Source organism: Oryctolagus cuniculus, chromosome 3 (genome assembly GCF_964237555.1).
Source record: "Oryctolagus cuniculus chromosome 3, mOryCun1.1, whole genome shotgun sequence".
Classification (NCBI taxonomy): Eukaryota; Metazoa; Chordata; class Mammalia; order Lagomorpha; family Leporidae; genus Oryctolagus; species Oryctolagus cuniculus.
This window is the reverse complement of record NC_091434.1, coordinates 37,795,617-37,808,755: the sequence shown is the minus strand read 5'-3', so window position 1 is coordinate 37,808,755 and position 13,139 is coordinate 37,795,617. Positions and strand designations below refer to the sequence as shown.

Genomic DNA, 13,139 nt, shown 5'->3' with positions numbered 1-13,139 from the left:
TGAACACATCCATCCAGCTAGACTTGATGGCCCCTGGATGCGGGGGAGATGAGCCAGCCGGTGAGAGAATTGTTTCACCAGAGGAATTACAGGTTGAGTGGTTTGCAGAAACTTCTCTCAAAGGCCCTCAACTCCCCACTCTTCCATCCGGGCCCCCCCATAAGGAGTTAAAGTCGTTCCAGCCATTGGCATGGGTCCTGGCTATGCCTTTTGTCCTGCAGCCTAACACAAAATCTTCTCAGGGGGGTTCTGCAGAGAGACTCCCCTAAGGCAGCATGTGTGGCCCCGTGGTTGCACCCAGCGATGTGCGTGGTGGTTGTGGGAGGCCTGGAATACACTGGCTCTCACTGGGACCCAACCAAGCTTTCGTTTGATCTGGAAGTAGGGCCGCGCTGTCTCACCCCGGGAAGCCTATCAGATATATGACTGGGATGACAAAACCCTGGATAGTTATGTGTCCAGAAAAAAAAAAATCTACAGCCACATTTCAAAACAAAGGAAAAGGGTGTGGATGGTCACTGGAATGATGGTTGCCTAGGGGTCCCACCAGCCCTTAATTCATCCCTAACGCTTGCAAGTAACAGAAATGTTAGGGAGGGAGAGCTCCAGGCTTCCCAGGAAGATGGACAACAGCCTGAGAGCCCGCCCCCCAGGAGACAGGGGCGTGGTCAACTCTGTGCCCAGGGGGAGCTCTTGGAACAGGGTGGGTGAGACCCCAGCCGAAGAAACAACACACAGTACTGCCCTTTGGGAAGGAGGAGCCAGGCTCCTGGAGGTCCCCGTGCCCTCCCTGAGAGGTGTCTTCACTGTCCGCCCCTCGCGGGAACTGGGGCAGGCCGGGGCTGCGGCTGGGCTCTGGGGTCCTGGGCTCCTAGGTCTGTCCATTGCTCTTTTGTTCAGCAAACGCCCACTTCCCGGCACTGCTGGGAGCGGGGGTTCCTGTGTGCCCTGGGGATGAACAGGAAGTGCTCAGTGGTCTGGGAGGTATGGGGCACAGGCTAGCCCCGAAGGCTGAGGAGGACGGGAACGGGGGGAGTGTTCCCAGCAGAGGGATGCCCGGGTGACCGCCTGGCTCCAGGAATGCCCAGGCAGGATGGATGGGGGCCCTTGCACTTGCTACACTTCCGGTAGACAGCTGCCCCTCCCCTAAGAACCTTCCCGCCCCTGCCTCCAAGCTGGGCTCCCGCTTCGAGTCCTGAGGAGTCCATCTTTCACTCCGACAGAAAACAGCTGCCCCCACTGGCAGCTGCTCTGTCTGGGGTCACCTGCGAGTCACCTGCGACCTAGCCTTGGTTCTTCTCCCGTGCTGATTCTCACTTCCCTCGCGGGGGAGTGGTGCGCACCCTGCAGGAGGGGGAGCGTTCCTCTCCCTGCTGCGGGCACTCACCCGCTCTGCCTGGCCTGGAGCAGGCACCTGATGCTGGAGGTGTTGACTGAACAAGGCAGGAGAGAGAGTCCAGGGCTGGACAGCAAGGCCTTCGTCGACCTTTAAGAGCGCCTCGGCCTATGTCCTGAAGGCTTTAAGCAGAGGAGTGACTTGGTCAGTTTCCACCTTGGAAAGAAGCACTCCAGAGAGCGAGGCCCACAGGCAGGAGAGCCCCCTGGGGCACCAGCCCGGTCTGCTGGCCCATTCTTCCTTCCTGTCTGCTACACTCGATCAGTCTCTCTTCCTAGCCCACCCAACACAGGTTCAGCTTGGAAATAAGCTGGGATCTTGCACCACAGCAGGGCTGCTAAGGAGCTAAATAAGCATCAGAAGATCTCATTAAAAAAGGAGTCGGGGGGGGGGGGGGCGGCGCTGTGGCGTAAGTGGGTAAAACGCTGCCTGCAGTACTGCCATCCCATGTGGGCACCAGTTGGAGTCCTGGCTGCTCCACTTCCGATCCAGCTCTCTGCTATGGCTTGGAAAGCAGTAGAAGATGGCCCAAGTTCTTGGGCTCCTGCACCCCCATGGGAGACCCTAAAGAAGCTCCTGGCTCCTGACTTTGGATTGGTGCAGCCCCAGCCATTTGGGGAGAGAACCAGCAGATAGAAGACCTCTCTCTCTCTATCTCTCTCTCCACCTCTCCTTCTCTCTCTGTGTAACTCTGACTTTGAAGTAAATAAATCTTTAAAAAAGAAAGAAAAAGGAGGCTTGGGCAGATGTGGGGATTTGAGCTCTGCCATGTACGAGCTGGATGGCTCTGGCCAAGTTGCTTAACCTCCTGTAGCACCCCTGCCCCGCCCAGTTTCCTCACCTGTGCAATGGGGGTACCCACACCTGCCCCGCGGAGCTGTGAGGATTCAGTGAAACAGGACCAGGGGCCCAGCAAGGTCCCGTTCCCCCACTTCCCCAGGTGGTAGTTATTAGCCAGTCTCGGCTCATTCCCTGTGGGTGCCCTGTGTCTTCAGCGGTAAAAATAGGTGTTACCATTAGTGTTCCAACGAGGAAAAACTGCTTTCTATAAACACGGGTGGGGGGCCGCGGGCCGCTCTTGCTGCACTCCGCATCATTCCTGTGAAAGCCGGGCTTTCTGCCTCTCTTCACAGGGAGCCCAGCAGTCCTTGGAGGCGGCGGCTCAGAAGACGGGAGAGCCTCAAAGTTGTACAAATAAAGGGCCGATATGTTCAAACAGAAAAGAATTTTCCACGCGCAAGCTGCACATCGACATGACGCCGTTCCTGAAGGTGATCTCACACTGAGCGGACGGGGGGTTTTATAGACACAGACACAGCCATGCCAGTTAATACACTTCTGCATGGTACAAAAAAAACAGCCTCAGAAGTCCCTCGGAGCTCCTGCTTTATCAGAAGGGACAGAAAATAGGCAGTTTGTAGCACATGAAGAACGAACAAATTAGGACGGTAATCACAGCCAGCCATCGGGGACAAGTCGGTTGGGCGTCTGGTTTGGGTGGTAGGGGACGGGGAACAGAGAGGAGAGAGGGTAACTTTGAACCGCCTCATGGAACTGGCAAATAGGATTCATTTGCTCTTCCAGCCGCTAAAATAATGGCGACTGCTCTGCTCCTGCAACTTGGTGGAGCCGAGAGGCCCACTGTGGGGAAGACGGATTCTTGAGTTAACTATTTAAAGTCGACTGCAAATTCTCTTCTGGAGGGCCAGCCTTGTTGTCTGTTCCCTGAGGGTTCCTTGATCTCCCAGCTCGGTTTCGTGTCTAGCTAAGGGTACGGAGGGTCCCTGTGGGAAGGAAGTCATTTGTCCATCTTTGCCATTTTGCCCCTGCCCCGGCGCATGGCACGTGGCGCCTGGAAGGTGCTCCCTCCGCGAGCTGACACACCCTCGTCATCCCACAGTCCTCTGTCTGGTTTAGGACCCTTTCCCCACCCATTCTTTGTCCTCCTCGGAGGTGACTGGACAGGAACTAAGCAGGCATAAAGTCCCAGAAGCTGGGCAGGAACAGAGGCAGGTCTGGACCACAGATGCTTCCGGAGCCCCAGGGATAGCATCCCAGGGCCTCCATCAGAAGTGGATCACAGAGACAGGAACAGCGGAGAAGAGACCAACAGTTGTGGAGTTCCTGATGGTGGCACTGGCTGGTACTGTAGGCAGGAGGGGACTGAGCAGCCGTGGGGGTCACTCTCCAGAGGGGGCCCAGCCTCTGACCCTCGGCAGATCCACCCAATCCCGGCTCTGCTAGGTGTAGCTTGGGTTAACAGCCACACCCTTGCCTAAGTGGGCTATCTCCCTCTACCATTGGGCTCTGCTCGCCTGGGCTCCCTCTCAGGGAGCCTTTTCCACAGTGCTGGGCGCTGGCACCAGCCTCTCTTCCCTGGGTCATTCCGGAGCTGGAATGTGAACCTACCGGAGTCCCTTGCCCGTGCCCAAAATGAAATATCCATGGCCCGCCCTGGGGGCACACAGACTGAGAATGGGTGTCTCACAAAGGAAATGGGGACTTAAAAGTGCGAGAAGGAAGAATCACTCTGGGCCGCAAAACAAAAGATGCTCACTCTAAGTATTCAAAAACACAATATTGCTATGCTGTTACTTACCCCCTGTGAAACCACCTCTTTTATTCTTAGCCACAGATTAGTTCTTCCCTTAGCACTTAAAAGAATGGTGGCTGGTACTTCCCCATGAGGTGTTGTCATCACTTTCACTCTCCATTCATTTAACCAGTATTTGAGCACCTGCTGCCTGCCGTGTGTCTCACACTTGCTGGGTCCCTGGGATGCATCCGTGAACAAAACAGTGCCAGATCCCGGCGCTGCTCCAGGCTAGTGCAGGTGACATGCAGTAAACTTAGCGAATCATCAAAGCGGAGAGTGGTTAGAAGGTGACAATTGCCCAGAAGATGTTGTGAGAATACATTTATAGCACCTAAGAACTGCAAGATTCTGAGAGGGGAATCTGACAAGAATTGTTCTGTATATTTCATGTTTGCAATGCTTCCGCTCTCCACGTTTCCTTCAGCCACTTTGGCCCAGGGTTACATGAGGACAGGTGTTGTCTCTCCTCAGGCCCCTTTCCCCCCTGCCCTCCTGAAGACTCGCAAGAGTGGTCTCTCAAACTGATCCCACACTCCAAGGCCTGCTGCTCCCAGACCAAGCCCCTCCCGAGAGACCACGTCTTCTCTTGGGAATGTTCCCTGTCTCCAGCTCTCCCTCTATGGACCTACTCCCTTCTGGTAGCTCCTGGATTTTCAGGGATTCACTTGCTTTTTTTTTTTAAGATTTATTTATTTACTTGAAAGAGTTACCCAGAAACTTGAAAGTCTGGGTTACCCAGAGAGAGAAAGAGAGGCAGAGAGAGAGATCTTCCATCCACTGGTTCACTCCCCAGATGGCAGCAATGACTGGAGCTATGCCGATCCGAAGCCAGGAGCTTCTTCCGGGTCTCCCATGTGGGTGCAGGGGTCCAAGGACTTGGGCCATCTTCTGCTGCTTTCCCAGGCCATAGCAGAGAGCTAGATTGGAAATGGAGCAGCCGGGACTTGAACCAGTGCCCTATGGGATGCTGGCACTGCAGGTGGCGGCTTTACCTGCTATCCACAGCACCGGGCCCTCGGGGATTCCCTTGTAGAAAGACACAGTCTCGGGGTTGTGTAGACAAGGATGGTGGGCTCAGGGTGGGCACGTGGGCTGTCCACCTGCAGGGCTGTGCGGAAAGCATCTCACTCACGCCTTTCATTTGTGCCTTTCCAGCCCGTGCACAGGACCTTTCCTTTCTGCCTGGTGCACGCAGAAGCATGGCACATCGCAAGGACTGAGGGCAGGCAGAAAGACGAGGCAGAGAACGGGGATGGAGAAAGACACAAACAGCCCTAACTGCCAGCATTCGGGAGCTTTTACTGTGTGCTGGCCTCTGAGCTCATTGAACTCACAAGACAAATCCGAGGAGCAGCTGCCATTATCCTGCTAGGCACTGGGGGGTCAGGTAACTTTGCAAGTGTACAGTTGAGACAGGGCAGAAACAATGTTCCAAGCTGGGCAGCCCGCCCCTGGGGCCCACAGTCTCAGTCTAAACCCAACAGATAACAGATCCCAGCGGGAGGCCCACCCAACAACAGCAGCACTGCCTGCCTTGTCAGTCAAGCAGCCGTGTACGCCTAGACAATTCCACCTGTGCATGCGTACCTGCCATCTGCTGCAGGAAGAGGTTCAGAGCCTCATTCATTCCTCAGTTGCAGCATATAGTTTCCCCCTCGAGTTTTGTTTTGTTTTTTTTTTTTTTTTTTTTTTGACAGAATGGACAGTGAGAGAGAGACAGAGAGAAAGGTCTTCCTTTGCCGTTGGTTCATCCTCCAACGGCCTCCATGGCCCCCTTGAGTTTAAAACCTCTTTACAACACTGAAAACAAGTGATTAACCCCTTTTATGTTACATAATGAGAGGGAGATAGAGAGAAAGAGAATCTTCCATCTACCAGTTCACTCCCCAGATGGCTGCAAGATCTGGGGCTTGCTTCTTTTGGGTCACCCGCTTGGGTGGCTGGGGCCCAAGCTCTGGGGCCACCCCCCACTGCTTTCTCAGGTGCATTAACAGGGACTCAGACCACAAGTGAAGCAGCCGGGACACAAACCGGAGCCCCTATGGGATGCCAGCGTTGCAGGTGGCAGCTTTACCTACTCCACCACAGTCTAGCCCCAGGAACTTTTTAAATCATCAAGGTAAGGAAGAAAATAGCAATGATGCCTATTAAGGGAGCTACAGAACTGAATACAGCGATACACCAGTGTCAGGGGAGACACGGGTTGTGCCTAGATGACATGAAGAATGAGAAGTGAGCTGCCACCACGCAGCTGTCATGGCGCGTGGTGCCCTCAGGTGCAGGGTAGGCAGAGGAACCTGCCTGGGCGCAGGCTTGAGAGCCAGCTGTGCCTGGAGTTAGGGCACCCAGCAGCCCCTGCCTGCTTTTGAGTTCGATTCAGCCCCCGGTTTCACCCGTGCGGGCAGGTGCAAGTACATCCCAGCAAGCACAGGGGGTCACCGCCACTGCCACTAAGCCCTGGGTCTCTGCAGGGAGGAACGGCATGGACTGTAGTCACTGGAAGCCGCAGGGAAATAACGCGTGGCTCAACACGGGCTCCAAAGATGGAGTGGGCTGCCTCGGAGCTGAGGTCCGGTCCCCAGCGCCATTGAAACTTGCTTTCCAGCTAACAGACAGTCGTCGAGGGATCACGGGCTGCTTTCTAGACTGAGCAATTCCAGGACACTTGACTAATATTTCCAGGAAAGCTACCTGCGATAGCGAGTCGGCTGCACTTCCTAAAGAAAAGAGGCCCAGAATTAAGTGGAGCGTTCTCAATCTTAAAGTGTCCTACCGATAGTTGGGAAGCCCTGGTCTTCTGTGACACCGAGTGACCTTGGAGCGCTCCTGGGAGTCTGTTTCCTCTCTAATAAAATGGAGATAATCAGACTGGGACCTCCGTGCCTGCCTCCCGACAGTGAGGTGAGAATTACAGGAAATAATAGTTTTCAAAGAACATTCACATCTATAAAGGACTCAATTCATAAGGGAGAAAGGAACAAACAGCCACTGATGCCTGCCACGGGCCAGGCCCCTCGCACACTGAAGATCATTTCATCTTTCCACCCGCCTTTCTGGTTAGCGTGCGGGTCCCCACTGTGCGGATGAAGAAACTGAGGCTCAGAGATGGTCGGTGACAGGGCCAGCAGCGGAGGCAGCTAGGATTTAAAGCCACAGAGCCCACAAATCTGCCATCAGTGAGCTCCATCTCTCCTGTCCTGAAGAATTGAATTGTGCATCTTTGTTCTGGCTTCGGAGTGCGAGCGGGGAGCAGAGATTTGGGGATGGATGCATTTTCCTCTTGCTAACACAAGGTAGCTTATGATTTCCCTAAGTCAGATTTCTTTATCAGAGAAAAGATGTGAAGTCTTTCGAATACACCAGAAAAGTTACACTACCTGAAGTCGAATGAGATACTGATTTTCTTCCATCATTCAGACAGCATAGTAATGTATCTGTGTGTGTCACGTGGTATGCTACGTGGAATTGCCAAAGTGTTTCCCTGGCTAAGCCTTTCAAGAACTCTGTGCAGTATTTGCCACCACTCCCACTTCACAGATGGAGAAGCTGAGCTCCAATGATAGGTCATGCCTATAGCTGGAGGCTGACCGGAGCCCCGACTGCCAACTCCTGCATCCGAAGCCACTCTCTGCTCTCTCCTCTCCATCTCTCTAGACTGCTGTGGGCCTGGAAGCTTAGATGAGGTGCTGGGCTTGAGGCTGGAGGGCAGAACTGCTGGAAGGTTCTCCAAGGACAGAGTAGGGCTTGAGATGACTTGCCATGCACCTGTCAGTTGGCAGTGAAGAAACGGCGACCCCCGTGATGCATGTGACATAATGCCGATCAGAGTTAGGCCTGCAGTGCCAGCAGGGTGGACCCAGGACCTCACCCCTGCCACTCCGGTCCCGACGCTCACGGGCTGTGGCCTGCCTTCCCAGTCGCTGCAAGAACTCAGCACCTCATCTACTTCCTGGCCAAACCTGCAGGCACGTGTCATAATCTGCCATCACACTGCATTGCCACTGAGAGATCTCTCGTCATTGCCCCAGGAGTCAGTGAGCTGCCTGGGAGTAGTTTTGTGACCCCAAAGGCTGGCATGGTGCCTGGCACACAGCAGACACTCTACAAGCACTCATTAGCTGAAAGAACAGAGAAGCGTGCCTTAGTGAGGTTTGTGTTACTACAACGAGATGCCCGAGGCAATTAATTTTATACAGAAAAGAGGTTGTCCAAGATCAGGCAGGGTGAGGGCATGGGTTTGTCATGTAGTAAGGGTAGCAAATGGTAGTGCATCATGGCAGGAGTGTGTGTGTGTGTGTGTGTGTGTGTGTAAGAACATACATCTTTGGGGAGTGAACCAGCGGATGGAAGATCTCTCTCTCTCTGTCTCTGCCTCTTCCTCTCTGTAACTTTGCCTTTCAAATACATAAATGAATCTTTAAAAAAAAAGAAGAAGAAGAAGAAGAACATACATCACCAAACAGAAATACAGAGAGACTGGGTTGCCACAGTCCCCTGTTAGGGCACATCCCCAATAATTTGGGCCCCATCCCCAAGATATCTCATTATGTGTACTCAAATATTCCAAAATACAAGGAACCCCAAGTCATTTCTGGTCCCAGGCATTTCTGATGACAATGCACAACCTATCTGAGCTGTGTCCCTGTCGCTGTGTTTAAGGACTGCATTTGTAGCTCATATTAAAAGTGACAGATTCTTGTTTAGCTTTGGTTTGTTAATCCAAATTTTGAATCTGAAATAGTCCCAGAAGGCTTTTTAAAATGTAAGCATGAGCCAGCAAATGCCTCAGTCACTCAGCTCCTGTCCTAGCACAGCCTCTGCCGCTGGCACTGGGGTCTGTCTGCAGCTGTCTAAAGCATATGTTCACGGAAGCAAATACACACATATATTTTCTGGAGATTTTAGCACCTTATATACGTTGTTCAGAGCCTTACTTTTTTAAACTCGGTATTTCTTGGAATTGTTTCAATGTTAATTCATAATGAAATGCCTTATTCTTTTGAATAGTTGTATAGTATTCCACGTATAAATTACCAAAATTTATGTCATTAGTCCTCAACTGACAGGATGTTTAGGTTGTTTGGTGATGAATGATCTTAAGTATAAATGAATACACATGTGAAATAATTTATATTCACATGTGTATTCATGTATCTAAAAGAACAAGAGGTTTTTGACACTTGTTTAAGTAGCGTGTCGCTGAAAGGACAGAATTTCAAATTAGGATTCTGGATTTTTTCCTAATAAGGACTCACCTGAAGGTTCTTTCCAAATCTCTCTTTCTGCCTCTATCTTCCCATCTGTGAAGTGAGGAGATGAGTACACTCCAAAAAGATCACGAAGGGGCAGGCATTTGGAGCAGTGGCTGAGTCATCACTTGGGACACCTGCATCCCATATCCAAGTTCAAGTCCAGGCTCCTCTGCTTGCAACCCTGTGTCCTGCTAATGGACATCCTGGGAAGGTACCAGATGATGACCCAAGTCCTTAGGTCCCTGCCACCCACGTGGGAGACCCAGATGGAGCTCTGAGTTCCTGGCTTCAGCCTGGCCCTGCTCTGTCTAACTGTTGCAGGTGTTTGGAGAGTGAACCAGCTGATGGAAGAAAGACCACTCTGTGTCTGTCTGTCTGTCTCTCTGCCTTCCAAAATAAAATGAAAATAAATAAACCAATAATTTTTTTAAAGTTCATGGAAAACTGGAATTAAGTGATAAGTTTATTTATTTCAGTGCCAAAAAATTGGAACCCACACCTCGTTTTTCAGAATGCACATTTTCCGTGGACTTTCTGAACGCTGCGTGTTGTTGAGCCCGGAGCTTCCTCCTCTGTGACTTTGAAATTCTTCCAAAGGAGGGCGCCAGCCTCTCTCTCTCTCAATCCAATTTCCTGTTAGATGAAAAGACTTTATAAACAGGGACTCTTAAACTGTTTTCTCTTGTCTAGGCTTCTGACTAAGTAGTTTACTGTGACTGAGGCAAGTTTTCCTCCAGTATGTATTTTTACATCTTTCCGTTTATTCAAGGATGGAATTCCCCCTCCCCCTTGGGCAAACCGGCTTTGTCGCCAAAAGCAGAAGCCCAAAGGGAGGACAGTTATTTACCTGCTTTAGCATTTGTGTGTCCGTGCATCGCATCAGCAACAGAGACCCACGCCCGCAGGGTCCAAAGCCAGCAAGTGCCGAAGTCGGAGGGGGCTGGGGTGCCGAATCTTCCCGAGGTAGGCTGGGCACCGGTGAGAGAGTGCAGAATTGATTGTCCCCAAGTCTCGGGGAGACTTCCAGGGCCCTGAGAGTGGGACGCCAGCTCTGTGGCAGAGCAGGAGTCCGAGCGACACACGCGGGGCTCCACTGGGTCGCCAGCTCCACCCACCATGGCCATACCTCTTGGCTTCGGTTCACGAGTGACTCCCAGTCCCAGCCGATCTTTGGGAATCCCCTCAAAAGCTGAAAGACACCCCGGCTCCAGAGTGGGATTTTTATGTGGGGCATTCGGTCCAGGGAGTCGTGGGTCGGTTGGTTGATTTGTCAACTCCTTAACTTATGGGCATGTGCAGCCGGGGTTGAGGACCACTGGGTGGTGCTGAGCCTGGGAGCAGGGCCCCAAATGTGAAGAGAAACCCGAGCCGGGGTCCCAGGCCCCGGGTTCACTTCAGGTGCAATAAAGGACAAAGAAGAGAAGGAACGACCAAACAAACTGCATCCCTTTCACCCCAAGGCGTGGTGCACAGAGGCGCTGGCCTCCTCTCACCGCCTCTGTTGTGTGCTAACCCCACAGGGCGGCGACGCACTGGACTCCAGCGAAGAACCAGGAGGACCCCTAGGAGGAGCCGACCAGGACGGCCAAGGTAGAGGTAGTGGGGCCGGGCTTCGTGCTCTCGCCACGGCCATTGTCCCATACACCCTGGGCTGTTCGGCGATGCCAGACGCTGCGCACTGATGGGAGATCGTGGAGACTGGGGGCCTCACCGACGGCCCCCAGGCATCTCCACTGCTCTGCTCCTCGCACAAGGGCGACTCGCACAGGAGGTGGACGAGGGAGGGACTCACATGCCCAGGACGGTGCTTGTTGATGCTGTATAGATGTGTCCAGCAGAGGGAGCTCGTGCAGGACCGGACTCGGGTCTGTGCTCTGCCCCTGAGCCCTGCACCGCAGCCCGGGGCTGCGTGCACAGATGGGCCGCGTTTCCTACTTGGTCCTTCCACTGAAGCCCGTAATTCCCATAATTCCCACAGAGGTGCTGGGACCAGGCCAGCAGCTGAGACGCTTCGCTGCCCAGTTGAGGGCATGAGCCGTGGAGCTGAGCTGCTTCCACCATAACCTCTGTGACCCGTCTGTCTGTCCCGGGGCTGTCTTCATTAAGTTCCACGAGAAACATTGAAGTAATTCACGTCAAGTAGGCTTTAATGAATATTCATCTCGACTTGGCTATCACAGTGAATAAATATCGACCCTCTCTTGGCCACTGTTGACCAATCTAAGTCACCATGAGTGGGCAAAGTCACCAATTTGGGACTTTACCCTGAACTTGATCTTTTTCTTTTTTTTTTTTTAATATCTTTATATATCTTTCGTCATTTCTTTCAGTTGACGTCCTAGTAAAAAATAACCAAAGTTTATACTAATTTTTTCCATATTTATTTATTTGAGAGGTAGAGAAAGAGTGCACAAGAGTTAGCTCCTCAAGTGCCAACAATGGCCATGACTGCACTGGGCTAAAGCCAGAAGCCAGGACCTCAGTCCAGGCCTCCCGTGCTGGTGAGAGGAGCCGATTACCTGAGCCATCACCTGCTGCTTCCCCTGTGTGCCTTAGCAGGAAGCTGGAGGCAGCAGCCAGTGCCAGTCAAACCCAAGTACTCTGGGCATCCTAACCAGTATCCTAACTGCTAAGCTCAGAGCTCACCTCCTATACTAATGTTTCAAGATCCCCCTGTGCCTGGATTCGGATGATAATATGAGGACCACTTGGGACACCCACATCCCGTATCAGAGTGCCTGACTTTGAGTCCTGGCTCTGCTTCCAATGCCAGCTTCCTGCTAAAGCTCACTCCGGGAGGCAGCAGTGACGCCTCAAGTACTTGGGTCTCTGCCACCCACATAGGAGAACCAGATGCAGTTCTGGGCTTCCAGCTTCAGCCTGGCCCAGCCCTGGCTATTGTGGGCATTTGGAGAGGAACCAGAAGACAGAAGGTCTCTCTTTCCCTCTCTCTCTCCCCCCCATATATATATATGAAGTAAAATAAAAATATTTTAAGTCCCTGGCAAATGGAATTAAAAGATAAGTTTAGGGGGCTGGCGCTGTGGTACCACGGGTTAATGCCCTGGCCTGAAGCATTGGCATCCCATATGGGCACTGGTTCGAGTCCCAGCTGCTCCTCTTCCGATCCAGCTCTCTGCTATGGCCTGGGAAAGCAGTAGAAGATGGCCCAAGTCCTTGGGCCCCTGCACCCACGTGGGAGACCTAGAGGAAGCTCCTGGCTCCTGGCTTTGGATCAGTGCAGCTCCATCCATTGCTGCCATCTGGGGAGTGAACCAGTGGATGGAAGACCTCTCTGCTTCTCCTCTCTCTCTGTAACTCTGACTTTCAAATAAATAAATAAATCTTAAAAAAAAATAATAATAGCATAATAACCAACTGACTCCCCAAACTAAATAAATTTAAAAAAAAAATGTTTATTATGGTACAAAAATGTCTGTGGGCAGTATTTGGCCTAGCAGCTAAGATGCCTGCATCCCTATCAGAGTGCCTGCTTCAATTCCTGGCTCGCGCTCCTGGCGCCAGCTTCATACCAGTGCAGACTCTGGGAGGCAGCTGGGGGTCCTGCCCAACTTTGACCTTGTCACTACGTTTGGTCAAGCTCTGAAGCAGGGCCTCAATTCCAAGGAGACTCCTGCCACCTCCATTTTCAAAGCTGAGTGACAGTAGCCAGGGAAATGCATTCCGGTCTCCAGATCTTCCATATCGTAAGTCACATATGCAGAATGTGAACACTGACAAGGCTCCAAGGTCTCGGCCAAGTGCAGTGGAGGTTTTTTTTTTTTTTTTTTTTTAAAGATTTATTTATTTATTTGAAAGGCAGAGTTACAGAGAGGCAGAGGCAGAGGCAGAGAGGGAGAGAGAGAGAGGTCTTCCATTCGCTGGTTCATTCCCC

General features: G+C 52.3%; 1 protein-coding gene across 1 annotated transcript in view; it reads left to right on the top strand.

The window, feature by feature from the left end:
- The window catches only part of KIAA2012 (KIAA2012 ortholog), a 95,848-nt gene that overhangs the window by 50,034 nt on the left and 32,675 nt on the right, over positions 1-13,139 (top strand). Inside the window, exons 10-11 of the mRNA XM_070069872.1 lie at positions 2,530-2,667; positions 10,765-10,834. Coding sequence (XP_069925973.1) covers positions 2,530-2,667; positions 10,765-10,834 — 208 coding nt within the window. The remainder of the gene's footprint in view (positions 1-2,529; positions 2,668-10,764; positions 10,835-13,139) is intronic.